This window comes from Rutilus rutilus (genome assembly GCF_951802725.1).
Source record: "Rutilus rutilus genome assembly, chromosome: 19".
NCBI classification, from domain to species: domain Eukaryota; kingdom Metazoa; phylum Chordata; class Actinopteri; order Cypriniformes; family Leuciscidae; genus Rutilus; species Rutilus rutilus.
The window spans coordinates 1,121,772-1,144,709 of NC_140232.1; the positions used below are offsets into that span (position 1 = coordinate 1,121,772).

The 22,938-nt window shown below is 40.8% G+C and overlaps 2 protein-coding genes across 2 annotated transcripts in view; one reads left to right on the forward strand and one right to left on the reverse strand.

The window, feature by feature from the left end:
• Positions 1 to 22,938, reverse strand: part of LOC311278748 (nuclear factor 7, ovary-like) — a 1,193,180-nt gene that overhangs the window by 264,098 nt on the left and 906,144 nt on the right. The window lies entirely within an intron of this gene.
• Positions 15,289 to 22,786, forward strand: LOC311278746 (zinc-binding protein A33-like). Its single transcript, XM_084389771.1, has 6 exons — positions 15,289 to 16,138; positions 17,788 to 17,883; positions 18,098 to 18,328; positions 18,406 to 18,428; positions 18,510 to 18,628; positions 21,754 to 22,786. The coding sequence occupies exons 1-6, from the start codon at positions 15,746 to 15,748 to the stop codon at positions 22,260 to 22,262; spliced, it is 1,371 nt and encodes a 456-aa protein (XP_084245897.1). The 5' UTR covers positions 15,289 to 15,745; the 3' UTR covers positions 22,263 to 22,786.

Genomic DNA, 22,938 nt, shown 5'->3' on the forward strand with positions numbered 1-22,938 from the left:
ACAACAAATGGAAACCCCTGACTATTACAATGTTTAGACAGCTGACTTAAAGCTGACTTCTGATCAGTAAATTGATGCCATCATGTTCACCTTGAATGCCCAATACAGTGTAATTCACCTTAGTTTTTCATGTGATGTTATGTAAGGAAGTAAGATCAGCAGATCTTAAACATATTCTTAAATTTGGATCCCTCAGTCCCCCGTTTGAGAGTTCTTAAAAACTCTCACAAAAATACAAATTTAGACACATAAAAGTTAATTCTTTTAACTTGTGTAAGTTACAGGCACGTGTAACTTATTCTGTGTTGTGTCCATGATTTACATGAGTGTCATAGTTCTTCTCAAAACCATAACTGTTGACACCTGCGACGCAGGGTGTACAATGTCACATAAACTACATGATTACACAGAAAACCATGTAGCATAACAGTGGAATTATTGAAAGTCCATGGCGCCTGAATAGCTGTGAAGTCTGTTTCCTGTAGCGTCCATTTCCCACGTAGAGTCGCTCTGATGACTCGTCCCTCATGAGGTTTGTTCATGGAAATCTGAGGTGATGTTTTATACCAGGATGCTGCTTGTGAAGACATCAACACATACGAGTAACACAAGAAAACAAAGAAACAGCAGAACAGCAATATTCATGCATAGACTTCATCCTTCCATAAGTCATTTGATCGTATAGTGGTTTTAAGTCTAACTTTTATCAAAGTACACTTAAAAGTTCATTCTTGTAACTTGAAAAAGTTACAGGCACATATAACTTGCTCTGTGTTGTTCATCTGTAATTGCATGTTGACACAGAAACAAACATGCAATTAGGGTCTGTGAATTTTCTGCGTTGTGTATTTTTCATTTTCTTTGGTGATAGTTCGTTCAGCAGTGGGTCTGGTTGTCTTCTTGAAGTTGGGGCTTCATACGCAGATGAGACGGTCGTTGCATATGGATTTTTGGAACAGCCATCAAGTGTTTATCTGCACACTGTAAGACAGAAAACAGAAAAACAGAGAGCAGTATTTCTTCAAAACACTACGGTTGTAGCAGTTTAAACATTATGGTTCTATCGTTTTCAGAGTCTACTGTTGTCGTTTCATTCTTTCCCTATTTCTTAATTGATTTGACACCTATGGACCAGTGAGGTAAGGATGGACTAAATCGGGAAAGGCCTATGAGGTAGTGTCTTCACCCTGGGTTCACCCCCGAACGCATGTTGCGTCCAGATCCTCCCAGGGCACCCCACTTGTCCGTGTCCTACCTGTCCCTGTGTTGTGTACACACTGTACAGTGTGTGAGAAAATTGGCACATTTCCATTCTCCAGTGAAACATCAGTCTTAATAAACATCATAACAGAGGATGGTTGTCTGACTGCAATATTTTATGGCATAACATTTAAGGCTGTGAGTCTTACTTAATGTCTCCCAAACAAAGGCTGTGACAGTCACTTTCCTTTTGTTCTATTAAACAAAAATAAGTCTTTCATCTTTGTTGTGAGTTACTGGTGAAATTAAGCACTCACAGCCCAAATGGTTAACACCTTATCAAGTTTCCCCACGAGTTTAACGAGGAGGGGAGGGGCTGCTTCAGAATATCAAGCAGGCTAAGCAGAAGCTGATTAACCTTGTTAACTTGTCTTAAGTTATTTTTGTTTTTTCTACATTCTTTTCCAAAATGTCCATGCTTGCCACAGTAAGAACAACTGGCTTCTCTAGGACTTTTGCATTTCTTTGGCTTCTCTGAGTTGACCATAACAGAAACTGCAGCAATTCTTACTCTCTCTTTGACATCAGAATCTCTTTCCCAAATAGCTAAACTGTCCAAGTTGTCTTGCAGAGTTCTCGTACACCATGTGATGTTTAAGTAAAGCAACGCCTTTCTGTGTTCTGGCAAAAGACAATGAAACCATGTGCGAACCAAAGGACCATTATGACCTAACACCTTTTCTGGAGTGTCGGCAATTCCGCTGTAAACGGCAGCGATCTGACAGAATCGTTCTGTGTACTCACAAACAGTCTCACCCTTCTTCTGTACACAATTGGTTATTTTTGACCAGTCCACGTTCGGTCCAACAATGTTCTTTAAAATTTTCAGAACTTCCTCTCTCAATTCATCTTTACTGGCTTGTTGCAGTTCAGAATTGTTTACAGCACTTTCAAAATCATTGAATTCTGACTCAGTCAAGATCTGTGATATTAGCTGAGTGACTTCAGCTAGAGTCATATCATAGAGCCGCATCTTTTTGGACAACTCTCTCCTAAACTCAGAAAAATTTCTTTGCACTGATGGCAAACTTTCAGCAATTCTCTCAATATCTTTAGGAACTAAAGATGTTTTGACTGCTTGTGGCTGCAATATGGGGTTTGCAAATGGAACTGTATCAATACCTTTTCCCTGAGGCTTTTGTCTAGCTACGCACACTTCAACTGCATTTACATCTGCATTTACATCTGCATTGACCTTGTCCTCTATACTATCAAAAGACTGTAAATCAGGATAGCTTTCATCTGACTGTTGGTCTTCTAAATCACATTTGGTTGAGGCTTTGTTATGGCCCACGTTTGTCTTGAGACAGGACACCTGATTCTGCAATTGTTTGATCTGATCTTTCAACTTATCAATACAACAAGCTTGTTCTTGTGCAATGGATAAGCTAAATTCTCTGTGACAGAAGATAATGCCTTTGACATTTTTCTTGCGAATACTTTCTCCTAGTACCTTCTTACAATCTTCAATTGACCACACTTTTTCTGGATCAATGCCAAATTTCTTTGTTAAATTCAATCTGACTGGCTCAGTCACGATGGAGTCCATGTGCTCTCTTAACAAAGACTTAAACTCATTGTCTGTCCATAACGGGCTAGCTAATCCACCTTTCTCTGTTGTAGGTATCAGCCTAGCATTCCTTCTAACCATTTTGTGACTTCCTTTGTTACTTAACAATCACAAAACACTAAAACTTCTCTACTGTCTTACAAAACAGAGGGTACAATCTTATTACCACATGACGCTAACTCTTCTCTAGCTTACAGAGGATAGGTCTTCTCTTAGCAAGAGGATACACACAATATTAACATGTAACTGTTAATCTTCCCTGCCAACAACAGAGGGTAAATTTCATCTCTAAAAGCAAACTTTAGAGGCTTATCTTTAGTTAACCAAACTCTACAGCTGTTTGTTAACTACTTCTCTGAACGGCGCAGAGGAAAACAATTTTTGTACTGGTCTGCAAAGGTTCTTTGAAATGGAGTGAAACTCACCAAGTCTTTCGTTTGTAGAGAAAGATTCCGTCTGGAAAAAATTCAGTCTTTGAGATCTTTTGGAGCTTGAAGTTTTCAATCTGGATTCAGAAGATTCAGTCTGGAACTTAGTCAGGCTTTGTTGAGATCTTTGAGCTTGAAATTTTCAATCTTCAGTTCTTTGAGTTTCCTTCTTCTCCATCCGGGTCACGGCACCAAATTGTTGAAAACCTTTTTCTTCGTCGAAGCAAGAGACCAGGAGACGTTGGGGATCACGTTCAAACAAAGTTATTCTTTATTGAGGACTTTGCGTTGACGCGACTGCAGTTCTTCCCAAATCAGTCTGGCTAACATACTTTACATGGTTTCTTTATAGGCCTTTCAGTGGGCTGTCCTTAAAGGTGCTAAACATACACACAGCCTTAGAGGTAACCACTAAATCTAATCATCTAAAGACAATAGAGGCAATTGCCCCCAACTGACTTCCCCAAATGGTATAAACACAAATGGTCCCGAGAACTAAGACTATGTAACAGTCACACACAGTTCAGCTCTTAGTTGGAAGATCAAAGATGGTATAAACAACAAATGGAAACCCCTGACTATTACAATGTTTAGACAGCTGACTTAAAGCTGACTTCTGATCAGTAAATTGATGCCATCATGTTCACCTTGAATGCCCAATACAGTGTAATTCACCTTAGTTTTTCATGTGATGTTATGTAAGGAAGTAAGATCAGCAGATCTTAAACATATTCTTAAATTTGGATCCCTCACTACCTTCCATCAGTGAGCTAACTGTGCTAGCAAGCTAGCTAGTTAATGCTCACTTGAGGTAATTTTTTCATGTTTTGTTCAAATATTTTGATTTGACCACCTAGTTATACTGCATTAAGTGTAAAACAAAGGATTTGATTGACAGAAATATTTTATTATAGTAATTATGATAGAGAAACTATGCCCCCAGGGGGGGCGTTTTACCCCTCAGCGTAGGGGGCGTTTTACCCCACAAGCTATGAGTTTTTTTTTTTTAAATTAATTTTTAAAATATAATTATATTCCTTATAAATAATATATGATCTCAAACTACAGACTTCACTATTCATCTATCATACATCACTGCGATATCCTGCAGAACAATATTCTCTTAAACACTTATTTACTAATATCTGAAAATTATAGCATTTACCATGTAATCCTCTTCTCTTCAAATATGTCGCTGGTGTCAGCTTCTCCGTAGAGATTTGTATATCCCCGTTATCAACGTAGTGCATAGCAACAGTAAAAATGTATTTTGACTACTTTTAGTGGTTATTTTGGGAAAAACAGGTGGGGGGCGTTTTACCCCAGGGGGGCGTTTTCCCCCACTCTACCCTACTTCTTTTTTGTAAGAGTTAACATGATGGTAGCACAATTAGCTTTTTTTTTAACATGATGTTAATACAGTTGTCTTTTTGCTAACATAATTATCTTTTTGCAAGCATGCCTTTAACAATATGTTAACAAGATTAGCATGTTATTAGCATAATGCTAACATGATTAGCATGTTGCTAGCATAGTGTTATCCTACAATTAGCATGTTGCGAACAAGATGCTGACATGATTATCATGTTGTTAGCATGATATTAGCATGATTGTTGATTGTGTCTCATCAGCTCCTGTGATTCTGGATCCAAACACTGCGAGTCCAGATCTTGTCGTGTCTGATGATCTGACCAGTGTGAGAAACAGCTCATATAAAACTCTTACTGATAATCCAGAGAGATTTAACCGGTATCCCTGTGTTCTGGGTTCAGAGGGTTTTAACTCAGGAACACACTGCTGGGATGTGGAGGTTAAAGAGAGTAAATGCTGGAATCTTGGAGTAACTACAGCATCAAACCAGAGGAAGGGACGTGTTTTCTTCAAGACTGATGTCTGGAGTGTGCAGTATTGTCAGTATGGAGTGCCTTTAGGTTCTGGTTTTCTTGTTAAACAGAAGCTTGATCGTGTGAGAGTGAATCTGGACTATGACGGAGGAACGGTGTCGTTCTCTGATCCTGTAACTAACACACATCTACACACATTCTCAACCACCTTCACTCACACACTCTTTCCATTCTTCCGGTGTTATAGTTCTGACTCTCTGAGGATCTTACCGGTCAATAGTCAGTAAACGTCACTCCTGTAGATCTGGATCTTCCTGCTTTCATCATGTTTCCAATATTTAATCCATATCACATGAGTAAGAGTGCTGTTGATCTGAATATCAGTACGGTGGCTGTGATTGGGCCGTGATGATCACATGACTGCACTACAGCAACACTCAGATCAATAAACAAGAAGTTTTCATTTATATTCCACTTCACACAATTAGACCGATTAGAGACCGTTTCAGCATTCATGTTTTCAGGAGAATTGACATTTACCCCATTATTTCAGTCAATGTGTGTTTATTAATTTCTAACATTTTTGCATCATAATTATATATGATTATATATCATATTTTTTCTTGTATTACATCAAATCACTGAAGCAGTAAATTCTGCACATTCTCAGTGTTTGTTCAACATGAGACTAAATGAATAATTATTTCAGTTATAGAGGAGAAATGATCATTTGTTCATTGGAATAAATGGATGTAAAGGTTCTTGCTGATAATCTTGTGTTTTAAATAAATAAATAATATGTGATTATGTGATTTAATGCTGAGAGTGAAAGATGAAATGTTTGGGATGATAATTAGGGTTTAAGTCGTGGAAACAATACTTTACAGACGTAACATGTTTATTTGACCTTTCTTTCTGCCTTTATTGGAAACTCCTTCAGTCTTCCTTCGTCTGACAGACACACATCTGGAGTTTTGATGAGCGGCAGAGATTTACAAGCCTCTGATTTCCTCGTCCATTTCAAACATGTTATTATATATTAATAAATTGTATACAAACAATTATTTTTATTAACAAGTGTCATGATTTTCTGTACTTCATTATAAAGACTATTTAGATCAATACTTGATCCAGCAATATTCAGTTTTGTACAATTTTTATTTTTTCAAAATTCTTTGATGAACAGAAAGTTAAAAAGAACAGCATTTATCTGAAATATAATATTTTCTAACATTATAAAAGTCTTTACTGTCACTTTTGATCAGTTTAACTCATGCTTGATGAATAAAAGTATTGATTTATTTTATTTCTTTCCCCCAAAAATAAAATTAAAATTCTTATTGACCCCAAACTTTTGAAGGGTCGTGTTTAATGTTACAAAAGCTTTAGATTTCAGATAAATGCTGTTCTTTTGAACTTTCTATTCATCATAGCATCATGAAATAAAAGTTCAACACTGATAATAATCATAAATGTTTCTTGATCATCAAATCCTCATATTAGAGTGATTTGTGAAGGATCATGTGACACTGAAGACTGGAGTAATGATGCTGAACATTCAGCTTTGATCACAGCAATAAATTACACTTTAAAATGTATTAAAATAGAAAACAGTCATTTTAAATTGTCATAATATTTCACAATATGACTGTTTTTGTTTGTATTTTCAATCAAATAAATGCAGCCTTGGTGAGCAGAAGATTCAGATTCACAGATTCACTTTATTAGCCATTTGCAGTATGAAACCACATTGGAAAAAATGTACAAGAAGCTCAAAGTGCAAAGTCGACACTTACGATGACACAACACACACAAAAAAAAGCAAATGCCACATAAAAGTCTTAAGAGTAAAATGCTGTACATTAAAAATCTATACAAAAAATTTAAAAGCCTATTTTAAAAATGCTTTGTTTAAAGTGATCACAGCTTGGGGAAAGAAACTATTTAGATGGCGATCAGTGGAACATTTGACCGAGCGATACCTTCTCCCTGAAGGAAGCATTTCAAAAAAGGCCCTTGCAGGATGGCCTGAGGCATCATTAGCAAGTTGTAAAGCTCTTTTCAATAGTCTAGCTTTATATGTGGCCTCCAGGAATGGCAGAGTGCAGCCAATGGTCCTGCTGGCTGAGCGAACCACTTTGTTCAAAGCCCTCTTCTCTCTTAAAGTGAGATTGCCAAACCACACATTTATACTACTGGTTAAGACACTCTCAATTACACAAAAATAAAAGTTCAAAAGAATCTTAGTATTTTGAGTAAACTCTCGAAGCCTACGTAAAAAGAAGAGGCGCTGTCTCGCATTCTTAGCAATGTTAGTCGTATTTGAGCTCCAATTCAAATCGTGAGAAAGAGTCACACCCAAGAATTTACATTTCTCAACAATCTGCACATCAGAATCATGGATAGTAATAGGCAACTGATTCCTGTTGTGACAAAAATCAATAACAAGTTCACACGTTTTTGAAGTGTTCAAAAGCAAGTTATTTTCTCTACTCCATTGAACAACATTCTCTACCTCCTCTCGATAATGAGATTCATCATTTGAACTAATCAGCCCAATGATAGTTGTATCATCTGCATATTTGATTATCACATTATTATCATGAGATGCCACAAGATCATGAGTGTACAATGTGAACAAGAGTGGACTCAAAATACACCCCTGCGTGTGTCAAAAAGTTAAAAATCCATTTACAAATGGCATCATCAAGTCCAAGACATTTCAGTTTGTGAATGAGCTTTGTAGGGACCATTGAATTAAAAGCTGAACTATAGTCTAAAAATAGCATTCTAGCATATGATTTTTTTACATCAAGATGCTTATAGACAGAGTTCAAAGCAAGGGAAATGGCGTCCTCAACACTTCTGTTTTTCCTGTATGCAAATTGAAGTGGATCTACAGACACAGGAATTTGATCTCTAATAAAGTCCAACACCAACCGCTCAAAACTTTTCATCAAAACAGATGTCAGGGCCACTGGCCGATAATCATTCAAACACGTCACAGGTGTCTTCTTGGGCACTGGAATTATGATTGATCTTTTAAAGCTGACTGGAACAGTGCACTTCCTAAGTGACATGTTAAAAAGATCAGTCAGAACAGGAGCAAGTTGCTCGGAGCACAGTTTAAGAACACGTGGAGGAATACAGTCCGGTCCAGGGGCCTTTCTAACCTTCGTCCTGGACAAGACCCTCTGCACATCCTCCTGAGTGATGGTAAAGCTCTGGTCATTACAAGCTGTGAGAACAACAGGTTCAGCATTTTCAATTTCAAAACGACAAAACTCATTTAGTTCGTTTGGCAAAAAAGGGTCAACATTAGTGATAATGGATCTTCCTTTAGGTTTCCAAGCGGTGATGGAATTTAACCCTTGCCACATTCGTCGTGAATCCCCCTCCATGAAATGTCCCTCTAACTTAGCTCCATAGGCTCGTTTGGCGGCTTTAATGGACCGCTCCAGAGAATATCTGGACAATTTATACGCAGCAGCGTTACCAGATTTAAAAGCCATGGCCCGCTGTTGTATTTTCCTATTTACTTCCGCATAATACCACGGGTTCTGACTAGCGTGCCGTTTTATTACCTTTTTTGGAACACAGCAATCGATACAATAGTCAATATACCCAGTCACTACATCACAATACTCATCCAAGTTATCTGAATGGAACACAGACCAATCAGTAGCATCAAAACATCCTTGTAGTTTCACTTCACTTTCCTTCGTCCAGCACTGAATGATGCATGATGAAGGTTTTGATTGTTTACTCCTCTGTACATATGTAGGAAGAAGTAACACAGAGGAGTGATCCGATTTTCCAAAAGCTGGTCTAAGCCTGGATTGGTAAGCAGATTTAACGTTACTGTAGCAGTGATCCAGGATGTGTGCTCCTCTAGTTGGATGTTTAACATGCTGATAGTAGTTGGGAGAAGCAGTTTTAAAATTACATTTATTAAAATCCCCAGTCACTATGACCACAGCATTAACATAGGAGTTCTCAAGTTTGTTTACAATGTCACTTAATTCACTCACGGCAACAGAAGTGTCCGCTCGCGGATGTATGTAAACTCCACACAGGAACATCACGGAGAACTCCCGTGGGAGATAAAAAGGCCGGCATTTCATAATTAAACATTCTAAGTTTGTGTTGCAAGTTTTGTTCACGATGACACAGTCCGTGCACCAGAGTTCGTTAATTAAAAAACACACACCTCCACCCTTCGATTTCCCGGTGCGCCCTTTCACCCTATCCAAGCGGTGGACAGAGAAATTTGGTGGCTGGAGATACTTCTTTTAAAAACATTAAAAATCTTACCGATCTAAAACGTTTGACTGGTAGTGTAATATATATACAAAATTAAAATGATAAATAATTAAATATATATATATATATAATTATTTATCATTTAAATTTGATCATTATATATATCTACTGTTTTGTGCATGTATTCCCGGCTCCCGAATAGACGACGAAGTGAACATTAACTATGAGTGCGATAAAGCAAAACTTGCTTGAGGGAAAACGCCTCGGTTACGACTGTAACGAGCGTTGCGTCGAGAATGACGCTATGGGGAACGCTTTGCGTGATGACGTCTTGAAGCACATGTAAAATCAGTCCAATGGTGTGGCGGAACGTCAGAGGCGGGTGACGTCATGTACCAGGAAACTATAAAAGCCGGCCCGAAACAGAAAACGAAAGCTTCGTAAGAGTCTGAAGTCGAGCTGACAGGCATGAAGGAGATATGGCAAGGCGACGCAACGCTCGTTCCCTTTTCAGGGAACCGAGGTTACAGTCGTAACCGAGGCGTTCCCTTTCAAGGGAACTCGCGTTGCGTCGAGAATGACGCTATGGGGAACGTCTATACCAACGCCTCCATAGCTACAAATGTCTGTCCTGTGTGAAATCTTGTAGAGCAGCACTAGGAAGACAGAACATGAGACCCTGGAGCAGAGTCTAGATCCAGAGAGTAAAACCTGACGAAAGTGTGCGGTGAGGACCAGCCTGCCGCATCACAGACGTCCTGTAAAGAAACTCCTGAAATAAGGGCCTTAGAGGCCGCCATACTCCTCGTCGAGTGCGACCGGACAGCCAAAGGAGAAGGCTGCCCAGCCGCCTCATAAGCAAGTGAGATAGCCTCGACCACCCACTTACTCATCCTTTGCTTAGACACTGGACCTCCTTTGTTAGGGGATCCAAAGCACACAAACAATTGATCACTTTTACGCCACAGGGCAGCTCTGTGGACATATGCGTCTAACGCCCGCACAGGGCAAAGCAAATTATTAGCCTCCTGGTCAGCATTTTGAAAGGGAGGAGGACAGAAGGCCTGCAGAACAATAGGTCTGACCACATTAGTGGGGACCTTGGGGATATAGCCCGGTCTGGGATGAAGAAACGCTTTGACCATACCCGGAGCAAACTCCAAGCATGACGGAGCAACCGACAGTGCTTGAAGATCCCCTATTCTCTTGAGAGAGGAAATAGCAAGAAGAAAAAGAGCTTTCAGCGTTAAAAACTTCTCAGGAACCAAAGGGGGCCAGGGGGCCAGGGACAAGCCTTGTAATGCAATGGACAGGTCCCATGGCGGAACCCTAGAGCGAACTGCAGGCCTCAGCCTCCAAGTGCCACGAAGGAAACGAGATATCAAAGGGTCTTTCCCCACAGACATTCCACCCAAAGGAATGTGGTAAGCACCTATGGCCGCCACATAAACCTTTAAAGTGGACGGGGTTAGACCTGCTGTGAACCGGTCCTGCAGGAACTCCAGCACTGTACCAACTGGGCAGTTAACTGGGTCCAACCGACGGTCACTACACCAAGAAGTGAAGACTCTCCACTTCAGGGCATAAAGTTTCCTCGTGGAGGGAGCTCTGGACTGTAGAATGGTCTCAACAACCTCAGTTGAGAGACCTGACTCTATGAGCTGGGCCCCCTCAGAGGCCAAGCCCACAGGTTCCACAGTTCTGGGCGGGGGTGAAATATTGAGCCCCCTGCCTGGGACAGAAGGTCTCTCCTGACGGGTAACTCCAGAGGATGCCCGTCGAGGAGGGAGACCAGATCGGGAAACCATACTCTGCCCGGCCAACGCGGGGCTATAAGAAGCAGGCAAACCCGGTCCCTGCGAACTCTCTCCAGAACTCCCGGGAGCAGAGCAACTGGGGGAAAGGCGTACAGACGTAGCCTCGGCCACGTCTGAACCATAGCATCCAGTCCAAGAGGAGCTGGATGCGTGAGGGAGAACCAAAGTGGACAGTGAGACGTCTCTCGAGACGCAAACAGATCCACTTGTGCTTGGCCGAACTCCATCCATATAAGCTCCACCACCTCTGGGTGGAGCCTCCATTCCCCGGGCCTCGGCCCCTGCCTCGACAGAGTGTCTGCTCCTATATTCTGGACCCCGGGGATGTAAGCTGCCCTGAGTGATAGTAACTTCCCCTGGGACCACAAGAGGATATGGCGTGCCAAGTTGGATAACGGGCGCGAGCGCAAACCCCCTTGGTGGTTGATATAGGCGACTACCGACGTGTTGTCCGTATGTACTAGCACATGGTGTCCCCTGAGATCTGTGATAAAGCTCCTCAGAGCCCGGAAGACAGCTAACATCTCTAGGCGATTGATATGCCAGGAACGATGATGGTCTTCCCACAGACCTTGAGCTGAGCGACCCTCCAGGATCGCTCCCCAACCCGTGAGGGAAGCATCCGTCGTTAGCAGTTTGCGACGACAAGGAGCTCCCAACACTGGGTCCTGGGACAGGAACCAAGGTTTCTTCCACATAACCAGGGCACGTAAGCATCGCCGCGTGACCCTGATTGTGCGAAATGGGTTGCCCCTCGGGGAAAACCCCCTGGTCCTGAGCCACCACTGCAGGGGCCTCATGTGTAGCAGTCCAAAAGGTATCACGTTGGAAGCTGCTGCCATGAGACCCAACAGTCTCTGGAACTGTTTGACAGTGAGTAGCTGGCCTAGCTTTACACTTTTCACATCTGCAAGGATGGACTCTATACGTGGCGGTGACAGGCGCGCCTGCATCGACACTGAGTCCCAAACTACGCCTAAAAAAGTGGTCCTCTGGAGTGGAGAAAGCACACTCTTCTTGGCGTTCAGCCGTAACCCCAACTCTTTCATGTGGGCGAGAACAACATCTCGATGTTGAACCGCCAACTGATGTGACTGAGCTAAAATCAACCAATCGTCGATGTAGTTCATGATGCGAATACCCTGGAGGCGCAGCGGCGCCAGAGCTGCATCCATGCATTTGCCTCTCGAGACTGGTTTCTGGATTTCGTTGTTGTTGAGTAGTCAATTCGTCGCCCTGTAACGGCGCACCGGCAGGGAACGACCGAACAGACTGCTCTAACACCCTCCTCGGAGGGGGCGGGCATCCCGAGGCCACTACGTTTCCGGGTGGTCCTTGAGATATGTGCTCGCCGGAGACCGCTGCGCCCTGTAACACCGGAGGCGGCAGGGTTGGCAGAACGGTCCCCTGAGGGTACCGAAGAGAGACGGGCACCGTAAAAAGAGGTGTTAACCGCTCTGCTTCGGGGGGGACTACCCTCATTTGTCCTGAGCCCTCGGACGTCAGGACTTTTTCCCAGCAGCCTTCCTGGCAGTAATGACGGTCCGCAGATCCGTCTTACCCCTCGAAGACTGCTGGGTTTGAGCGCGCCCTCCGTGTCCCCGTGATTTTTGTGGGGGAGCACGGGAGGACACACTCTGTTTTTGAGTGGCACGATGATCAGCGCTCTTTTTAGAGGAGTGAGGCTGCTCCCGCTCAGCAGCCTCAATGAAAGAACGGCGGGGGAGAAGTTTCTGGAGTGCAGCAGCCTGTTTTGAAGCTTCATGTGATTTAGCTACCGCACTGTTCACTGCATCTCCAAATAGCCCAACAGTAGAAACCGGAGCATCTAATAGAACATGTTTCTCTCTATCTTTGATGTCACTCAGATTGAGCCACAGATGCCTCTCAGTGGCCACCAGGGCTGCCATAGACCGCCCGATTGATTTAGCGGTCTCCTTGGTGGCCCTGAGATTGCACAGCAATGCACACAGTCACCACCCTCGAGTGCTGACTGGGCATGCTCCTCTCCCAAACAAACAACACAAAGAGTGTGTGTGTCACCTCCCGTTATATAACGCGGGCAGGGATGGACACACACTCTAAACTGCTGCTTGCTCGCCATACTGAATATATAATATATATAGACAGACAACACCAAATAACAAGGACAGATTTCAACACAGAGCGCAACTGAAGACTCAGAAAGCTTTCGTTTTCTGTTTCGGGCCGGCTTTTATAGTTTCCTGGTACGTGACGTCACCCGCCTCTGACGTTCCGCCACACCATTGGACTGATTTTACATGTGCTTCAAGACGTCATCACGCAAAGCGTTCCCCATAGCGTCATTCTCGACGCAACGCGAGTTCTTATTACAGTTCCAGATGATGCAGGAAAAACTACATTCTGGAAGAATTACGATCTTGTCGTTTCAACCAATAAAGAGCCCACGGTTACGTCCAGTGTAGAGCTTGCGAAGCCGTCTTGGTGTACGACAGCAGAAAGACCGGTTCATCTTCTCTACAGCGACACACTGATCGTGGATGCACTCGTCCAACAGCAGGCCTAGCCGCTAGTAACAACACACACTCATCTCTTTCACACTATTATCTCCAACAGCCAAGTCAGTACCAGCTTCTGTACAATCCAATGGAGCCGGGAAATGTGTGAGTTTTGCTGCCGGGATATTAGGTCGTTTCATACGGTTGCTGGAAGAGGTTTTATTAACCGAGCGCAAGACCTAATAAATCTGGGGTCTACATATGGGTCTCAGCGGAGAGTGTGTTACATGATCCCACAATCATCTCTCTGAGATCTAATGAAACCACGGCCTCCAAAAGACAGGCGCTGGTCAACGAAATATAAGAAATTATGTCTGCACTCGTGAGATACGTCAAGCAAACGGGTATAATAAGCCAGTTATCAAAAACTGTCAGGCAAATGTCAGACACCAGGTTTAGCACTGTGTTCCTTACCTTGGATTCAGTTAAGCAGGAGTACGCTGAGCTTCGTGGAAGACTTGAAAGCCACAGGGAAAACTGCAAAATTGACGAAATATCTATCTATATTTTCTATGAGAAACGGCCCTCGGTTCGGGCTTCAAATATATAACTTTAATGGTCGGGTCGGGTCGGGTCGGGTTAAATGATTTCGGGTTCGGGCTTCAGTTGCAGATCTCTACAACAGATCCCAATCACTGTTCTGGAGTGTGGAGTTCCCATCTTGCGGACTCACCTTTCCAGACACAACTTCATGCTTTTGGATTATCACTTCTTTTGGACTGTATATACACTGGTGGACACGAACACTGGGACGCTTCAACACCCAAGGATTCTCATGGCCTGTTTTAGGACTCTATGCTTTTAACAGCCTGAGTGTTCCTGGTTTTATTGTGTTGTTTCAAAGTCTCCTGTGAAGATTGTAAATACACCGTTCTTATCCACTTTAACCTCAGTTTGTGTCTCATTCTTTTAACACCCAATTCCTCACACAGTAAATCACACAGACCCCATTTTAACTTTTGTAACTCAACTTAATTGGCTGATCATTACAGCTTGACTATATATCATGGGCTATTTGCCATTATTTCACACTGTATCCAGAGTTAGTTTGTAAGATGTATGTCTGGTTTTGACTACGTTTCCCATGGTTCTTTGTGTTATTCTACTCAATGACCTACTTTCCCTGATTGATTGATTAGTTATTCTGTTTCAATTATCTCATTAATTTCCTTTGTTTCATCCATGCTTATATACCCTGAGTTCTGTCTTAGTCTCTGTCCGTCTTCATCTATGTATAGTGTGTATGAAGTGTATTCTAGTATTATCTTTAGAAATGTCTTTATGCTAATAAAGTGAGTATATTTTTCATAATTAACAAGAAATACTAAATAAGTGTTAATAAAGGTGCTGACGAGTGATCCATGAGAGACAAACTTTTGTCTCATCTCTGTTTCTCCTGTTTATTCAGGACTTTTAATCTGTTGATCTGTTTGTTTCTCCAAACACTGACAATCAGCAGATAAACAGAGGAGTGTTTATCACTGAAACTACAGCATGAGAAGAAATCATTATAAGAGAGAGGGATCATGACAGACCCTGGAGAAACTCTGGGACCAATAAAGAAAAGCAATAAATAAAACACATATAAAGGTTTTGAGATATTTTTATTTTTAATATTTGGGTATTTTTATGTTTTTTTGTGTTTTATCCAAGGGTTTATAACATTATATCTTAATGTTTCAATGCAAGTTCAGTTCGAATAGGCTTAGATTTAGTTAATTTTACATGAAGAAATCCTGATGTTGTTCTTTGACCTGTTTCAACACAACTTGATCAGAAGCTCCACCCTCTTACAACACTAACCAGGAAGACACTGACTTGTTATTTCTCTTTTCTGCCATATGGACTTTATCTCGACAAAAGCAATAAAGAATCAGCGATCAGTGGAGTACGAAGGGGAAAACTACAGAAGAATTTGAGAAGTTTGTTTCTGATCTTTGTGATTCTCATGGTGATTCATTTTTGAAACCGTCGTTCAGAAAGTGAAAGTAAAGTTTAGATTGCTGGAGCTCAAACAGTGAAGATGGCTTCAGCAGCTGAAGATGATTATATTTGTCCTGTGTGTCATGACATCTACAAGACTCCAGTTCTTTTATCCTGTAGTCACAGTTTCTGTAAAGAGTGTCTTCAACAGTTCTGGAGAACTAAGGGATCTCAGGAGTGTCCTGTCTGCAGGAGAACCTCAAGATCTGAACCTCCAGTTAATCTTGCGTTAAGAAACTTGTGTGAGTCGTTCCTGAAGGAGAGAAATGAGAGGCGTTCATCAGGGTCTGAGGAGATCTGCAGTTTACACAGTGAGAAACTCAAACTCTTCTGTCTGGAGGACAAACAGCCTGTGTGTATAGTGTGTAGAGATTCAACACAACATGACAATCATAAATTCAGACCCATCGGTGAAGTGGTTTCATCATATAAGGTAAGACAAATGTTTCTTGATTCACATGTAAAGAATCATAACGAGTCATAGTGTAACGGTCACCGGCTGGAGTGCCCTTGAGAGCCACCAGAGGGCACTCCACACCAGACTCTCATGTTCACTCACAGACTACATCTCCCATCATTCTCTGCCTGGACTCATCAGCACTCATTATCACATTCACCTGTATCTCATCTTCTTGTTTCGTTAACCCTATATAAGCTTGGTTCACCCCATCACTCACTGCGAAGTTTTGTTTGTCACACTGCAATTCTGAGCATTCTCCCTGGTTTCATGTCTCTTGGTTTTTGAATTTCTTGCCCTGTTCCCTGGATTACTCTTTTGCCTCTGACCCCTGCCTGTTTAGTTTGTTTTTACGGACTGCCTGCCTGTGTATGACCTATTGCCTGTTAACTGGATTTCGTGTCTGGATTGCCCCTTAATAAAAGCTGCATTTGGATCTCACCTTCGGGTCTCAGAGCAGTTTCGTAACACATAAACACAGATTGTTCCGGTTACTAACGTAACCTTGGTCCTGATGAGCAAAGATCTGTGTGCGCAGAGTTCCTCCTTCGATTGGGCTAAAAGCAGTCAATCACTGAGGTAATTCAGGAGGTGAACTCCCGTCTGTCTCAGGGGGAGAGGGCCACATCCACGAATATCATAAAAGTGCGCAGAGCAAGAGACAGTCAGAATGGTAGGACTGTAGGGTGGTAAGCCCCTTCAAACGTGAATCTCAAGAACTGTAATGGGGCTATCTGGATATGAAAGTATGTGTCCTTCAGATCCACTGATAAAAACCAATCAGATCTGTGAGAGGATTTGTTTCAAAGTTAGCATTAGCATTCTGAACCAGAGTCTTACCAGAGCGCGGTTCAGACATCTCAGATCGAGGATGAGCCTGAGGACGCCATCCTTCACTGGAACGAGGAAGAAGCGGCTGTAAAAGCCTGAGTCGCCCTTCGCTAGCAGAGCTTGTGCTTCAGCTCGGAGGACGTGAGCGTCGATGTCCGAGACTGAAGTGTTAGTCACACTCCTGAAGCAGGAGAGCCTGCGGGAGAACTGGAGAGAGTAACTGCGTTTGATTATTACTAAAACCCAATCTGACATGCCGGTAAAGCTTCTCAAGCCTGGCTCTGGGCGGCGAGGGGTTGAAGAGGCTGATTTAATAATAATTAAAAAAATAATTTGTTACATTTATATAGTGTTTTTCTAGGTACTCAAAGCACTTTTTTTGCAAAAGGTATTTGTTTTTTATTTGAAGTGGCGCATTTTGTACAGGCACACAGAAGTGAACCAATCAGGCTTCAGTATTCAGTGTTGATCTGATTGGACAGCTGCAGTGATCAGGACTGGTTGTGTTTAGTCCAGCTGAACTACATTATAAATGCAGTTTCATAGATCTGAGGAATTAGGAACTACGGGGGCAAATACATTTTCACGCCGGCCCAGTTGGTATTGGAGAACTTTTTTGTTTCAATAAATAACACTTTAATTTACAAACTGTACTTTGTGTTTACTCAGGTTGCAATTTCTGAATCAATTTACACAAAAACAAAAGAAATCAGGAGCAAATACTCTTCACTGTAATCTGGAGTTTTATGTATTTTAATGTTTAATGTTTTTTATGTATTTTTGTTCGATTCTAGGAGGAGCTCAATACAGCACTGAAGTCCTTACAGGAGAAGCTTAAACACAATGAAAAACTGAAAGCAGAGTTTGAGAAAACAGTTCGACACATCAAGGTGAGGAAACAGAGACAAGAGTCATTTTCATTACAGCTGTTGGATCACTATATACAGTTATGATCTGATATAATGGATAACAGTTTATTATTTCTGTAAATGACTAGCAGCAATCTGCTTCTGGATCCGTTTTATGTCGGGTATCCGAGTTTATCTTGAATATTAATGATGTGTGTCGATTGAGATGATTGAAGTGAATGTGATCTGATTTCAGTCTCAAGCTGAGCACACAGAGCGTCAGATTAAACAGCAGTTTGAGAAGCTTCATCAGTTTCTCAGAGATGAAGAAGAAGCTACAGTCACTGCACTGAGGGAGGAAGAGGAGCAGAAGAAGCAGAGGATGAAGGAGAAGCTGGAGGAGATGAACACACACATCTCAGCTCTTTCACACACAATCAAAGACATGGAGGAGATGATGAAAGCCAATGACGTCTGCTTTCTGAAGGTCTGATTTCAGATCATTGGTTGATTGATTGATGATTGATTGAGTTCTTGATGATAAATGGTGTGTTTGTTCTGCAGGAGTTTCCAGTCTCAATGGAAAGGTGAGTGATCTGCTCCTGTCTCTGGTCTCTCTGGTTCTGATCCAAAGCCACTGCAGTTCTGACTCCTGAATGTTCTTCCAGAGTCCAGAGCTCACAGCCGGATCCACAGATGGCTTCTGGAGCTTTGATTCATGTGCCACGATACTTGGGCAACCTGCCGTTCAGAGTCTGGAAGAAGATGCAGGACATCGTCCAAAACAGTGAGTCTGACAGCAGGAGATCTGAGCTGGACATGATGGATGGAGAGTTAGAGGCTCTTCATGACAGAGATAGATAGATAGATAGATAGATAGATAGATAGACAGACAGACAGACAGACAGACAGACAGACAGACAGATAGATAGATAGATAGATAGATAGATAGATAGATAGATAGATAGATAGATAGATAGTACATAATATTACACACTGTCTTATAAACTAACATGTTTATATAGTAACAAGCTTTCGGGTGGAATAGTTTATAGAGTAAATAAATGAGCATGGAACTAAACCTGATCTTCTACACAGCGATAATAATAATGAGTTTATTCAAGTGTTCTATTAGTACACTTCTTTTCAACTAAAAATAAGACAGCATACTTTCAGTCTACATTTTATTACATTTTTATATACTTCTCAAAAATATTCTTTATGTACTTCTCAGAAATATTCTTAAAATTACACGTGTACTTGACTTATACTGAGAGAAAAGTCCAAGTATATTTGGCCTGTACTCAATCATTTGATCGAGATATACTTAAAAGTATAATTAATTAAGTATTCAAAGTATACTTTGCTTGTAAATGTGTCAACTCTTTTGATCGCGTAGCCTTTTAAATATAAATAATATTGATTAAAAAATAAAAATATTATTTTTTGATTATATTTTTGATTATTTGATTTTTTTTTTTATGATTTTTTTTCAAAATATTGATTAAAATATTGATATGAAACATATGTTTCTAATTCTGCGTATCTGAATTTGTGTGTAGGCTAGTCCACTGGTGTACATAGGAATTTACTTTAATTCAACTTTACTCATTAACAGAATTTTCCAGCTATCCATGTTTTCACTGGTATACTTCAAAGTAGGGCTGCACGATTAATCGCAATAAAATCGTACACGATTTGGCAAAGGCTGTGATTATTTTGTGCGCAGCTTGTCAGTGGAGTGCGGCTGATCGGTAGTAGATACTGCCCCATCTGAACGCCAGAGGGCGCTCTCACGCAAACACGCTAAATATGCCCCGCCGCAGAAGTACAGTAATGCGCATCAGTCCAGGAAACCCCTATCGCTGTGGCTGAATAAACAGAAGATTGAAATGCTTTGATTAAACATGACTTATAAACACACGACTGCCTTATTCTGTGTAAGAAGCACATCATCTCACAGAAGGAGGAGCTCAGCTGTCGTTATGAAGTGAGTTTGGAGTAAATGCATGTTACTAAATGTTGCATGTTATTAAAAAGAGGTTCATAAAAGCTTCTCATGTTTTGGAAAGATGTTTGACACGTGTTGTTTTTTTCAAAAGCATGTTATAAGCGACTCAAACTCACAGTGCTTTCAGATAGAGCAGCGTTTACTGAGCCGATCATCACTGACACACTGCCCATAAAAAATAATCGCAGCCTTTGCGATTTTAAAACCGCGATAAGCGATCTCGATTTAAGTGCGATTACATGTAAATTGTGATTAATCGTGCAGCCCTACTTCAAAGTGTACTTTCATTAACCAAAAATTTGCTACAAGTATTAAAATAGTAAACTACTAGTATAACCATAAGTTCACTTGCAGTACAAATGAGAAACGTAATTATGAACTAGTTGTGCACTTAAAGTTTACTACTGTTACACTTATAGTACACTTAAACATATACTTTTATATACTAAAAGTGGGCCAATTTAGTCCCAAACGGTATTAAAATAATACACTTACAAGTTTACTACTAGTACATATTGACATTAGTATACTTACTGCATAATGTATACTTAAAAATATACTTGAACATTACTTAAGTATACTTCATAAAATGAACTTGAAGTATACTTCTTTTTTGTAAGAGTTAACATGTTGCTAACATGATGGTAGCACAATTAGCATTTTTTTTAACATGATGTTAATACAGTTGTCTTTTTGCTAACATGATTATCTTTTTGCAAGCATGCCTTTAACAAAATGTTAACAAGATTAGCATGTTGTTAGCATAATGCTAACATGATTAGCATGTTGCTAGCATAGTGTTATCCTACAATTAGCATGTTGCGAACAAGATGCTGACATGATTATCATGTTGTTAGCATGATATTAGCATGATTGTCATATTTTGCCAAACAAAATGGTGATGATTATGCTGCTACTGTGTTTTAGTAAGCATTTTTGCTTCGCTATTCACTATTAGCATGTAGCTATTCTGCTAGCATGTGTAGCATGATGGAAGTCCTGCTTGCTAGCATTAGTCAAAGGAGCAAACCACCATGTCTCTACGATGTTCTGGTGCAGAGATATAGGTCTTGCTGAACAGTTGCTAGGGTACTCTGTTTAGTTGCTAGGGAGTGGCTTGGCAGCTCCCAATGATGTTACTTCAAAGGCTGCTTGCCAGTATGAATGATATAAACCAACTGCAACTCCTCTATGACATTCAGATTAGAAGATAACCCTCTGTGGATTTGGGTTGCTAGGGTGCTCGACAATGGTTGCTAGGGCGTGGCTAGGAAGTGTTGAAGGTGTTTAATGATTGGCTGAGCCCACCCTCCAGTGTTTTTATGACACTTCTATCAAAAGATATTCCTCATGATCTCTTTGAATGGAAGTCTATGGGATTAGGTTGCTAGGGTGCTTTATATGGTTGCTAAGGTGTTGTATAACAATAGTGATGCTTTGCCTTTGGAACCACTAATAATAAATCATTTCTCAAGCCAACATAATAAGTCAAACCCAACAGACAGTCATAATAAACTAATTTAAAACAAAACACAGACTATAAGAGCCACTAAAATGAAGATGATCAGATGCTGTAGATCAGACACACACTTACAGTTTTTCATCTACAGCATAAATCTCAGCAGATCTCATTGATTTATTGTTATTTAACTTTCCCAAAGTATCAGTTTCTCTTGATGGACACAAATGTCTGAATCTCATATTTAATGTTTGTAGTTGATGCCGTTAAACGCTGATGATAAAAACGAGTGTGAAACTAATAACAGCACTGACAGTGATCAGAGGAAAATGTGTTTGATCAACAGGACGAGTGTCATAATTCATAATAATCTGTGTTGGGTTCACTCTTGATCATTATATGAAGATCAGAATAAAAGCATCTGTTGATTGTGTCTCATCAGCTCCTGTGATTCTGGATCCAAACACTGCGAATCCACTTCTCGTCCTGTCTGATGATCTGACCAGTGTGAGAAACAGCGGGAACAATCATCCTCTTCCTGATAATCCAGAGAGATTTGACTGTTATCCCTGTGTTCTGGGTTCAGAGGGTTTTAACTCAGGAACACACTGCTGGGATGTGGAGGTTAAAGAGAGTTTATACTGGACTCTTGGAGTAACTACAGCATCAAACCAGAGGAAGGGACGTGTTTTCTTCAACACTGATGTCTGGAGTGTGGAGTATCATTATAATCAGCGCGTAGAGCTTTCAGGTTCTGGTTTTCGTGTTAATCAGAAGCTTGATCGTGTGAGAGTGAATCTGGACTATGACGGAGGAACGGTGTCGTTCTCTGATCCTGTAACTAACACACATCTACACACACTCACAACCATCTTCACTCACACACTCTTTCCATTCTTCTGGTGTTGTTATTCTAACTCTCTGAGGATCTTACCGGTCAATAGTCAGTAAACGTCACTCCTGTAGATCTGGATCTTCCTGCTTTCATCATGTTTCCAATATTTAATCCATATCACATGAGTAAGAGTGCTGTTGATCTGAATATCAGTACGGTGGCTGTGATTGGGCCGTGATGATCACATGACTGATATCCAGCACTACAGCAACACTCAGATCAATAAACAAGAAGTTTTCATTTATATTCCACTTCACACAATTAGACCGATTAGAGACCGTTTCAGCATTCATGTTTTCAGGAGAATTGACATTTACCCCATTATTACAGTCAATGTGTGTTTATTAATTTCTAAACTTTTTGCATCATAATTATATATGATTATATTTCATATTTTTTTCTTGTATTACATCAAATCACTGAAGCAGTAAATTCTGCACATTCTCAGTGTTTGTTCAACATGAGACTAAATGAATAATTATTTCAGTTATAGAGGAGAAATGATCATTTGTTCATTGGAATAAATGGATGTAAAGGTTCTTGCTGATAATCTTGTGTTTTAAATAAATAAATAATATGTGATTATGTGATTTAATGCTCAGAGTGAAAGATGAAATGTTTGGGATGATAATTAGGGTTTAAGTCGTGGAAACAATACTTTACAGACGTAACATGTTTATTTGACCTTTCTTTCTGCCTTTATTGGAAACTCCTTCAGTCTTCCTTCGTTTG

What these genes read in the sequence shown, in the direction of transcription:
- LOC311278746 (XM_084389771.1), top strand. Translation starts at nt 15,746, where the DNA reads ATGGCTTCAGCAGCTGAAGATGATTATATTTGTCCTGTGTGTCATGAC. An exon ending in AAGTGGTTTCATCATATAAG is followed by an intron (nt 16,139 to 17,787) that starts GTAAGACAAATG and finishes GTTCGATTCTAG; the next exon opens with GAGGAGCTCAATACAGCACT. An exon ending in TTTCCAGTCTCAATGGAAAG is followed by an intron (nt 18,429 to 18,509) that starts GTGAGTGATCTG and finishes ATGTTCTTCCAG; the next exon opens with AGTCCAGAGCTCACAGCCGG.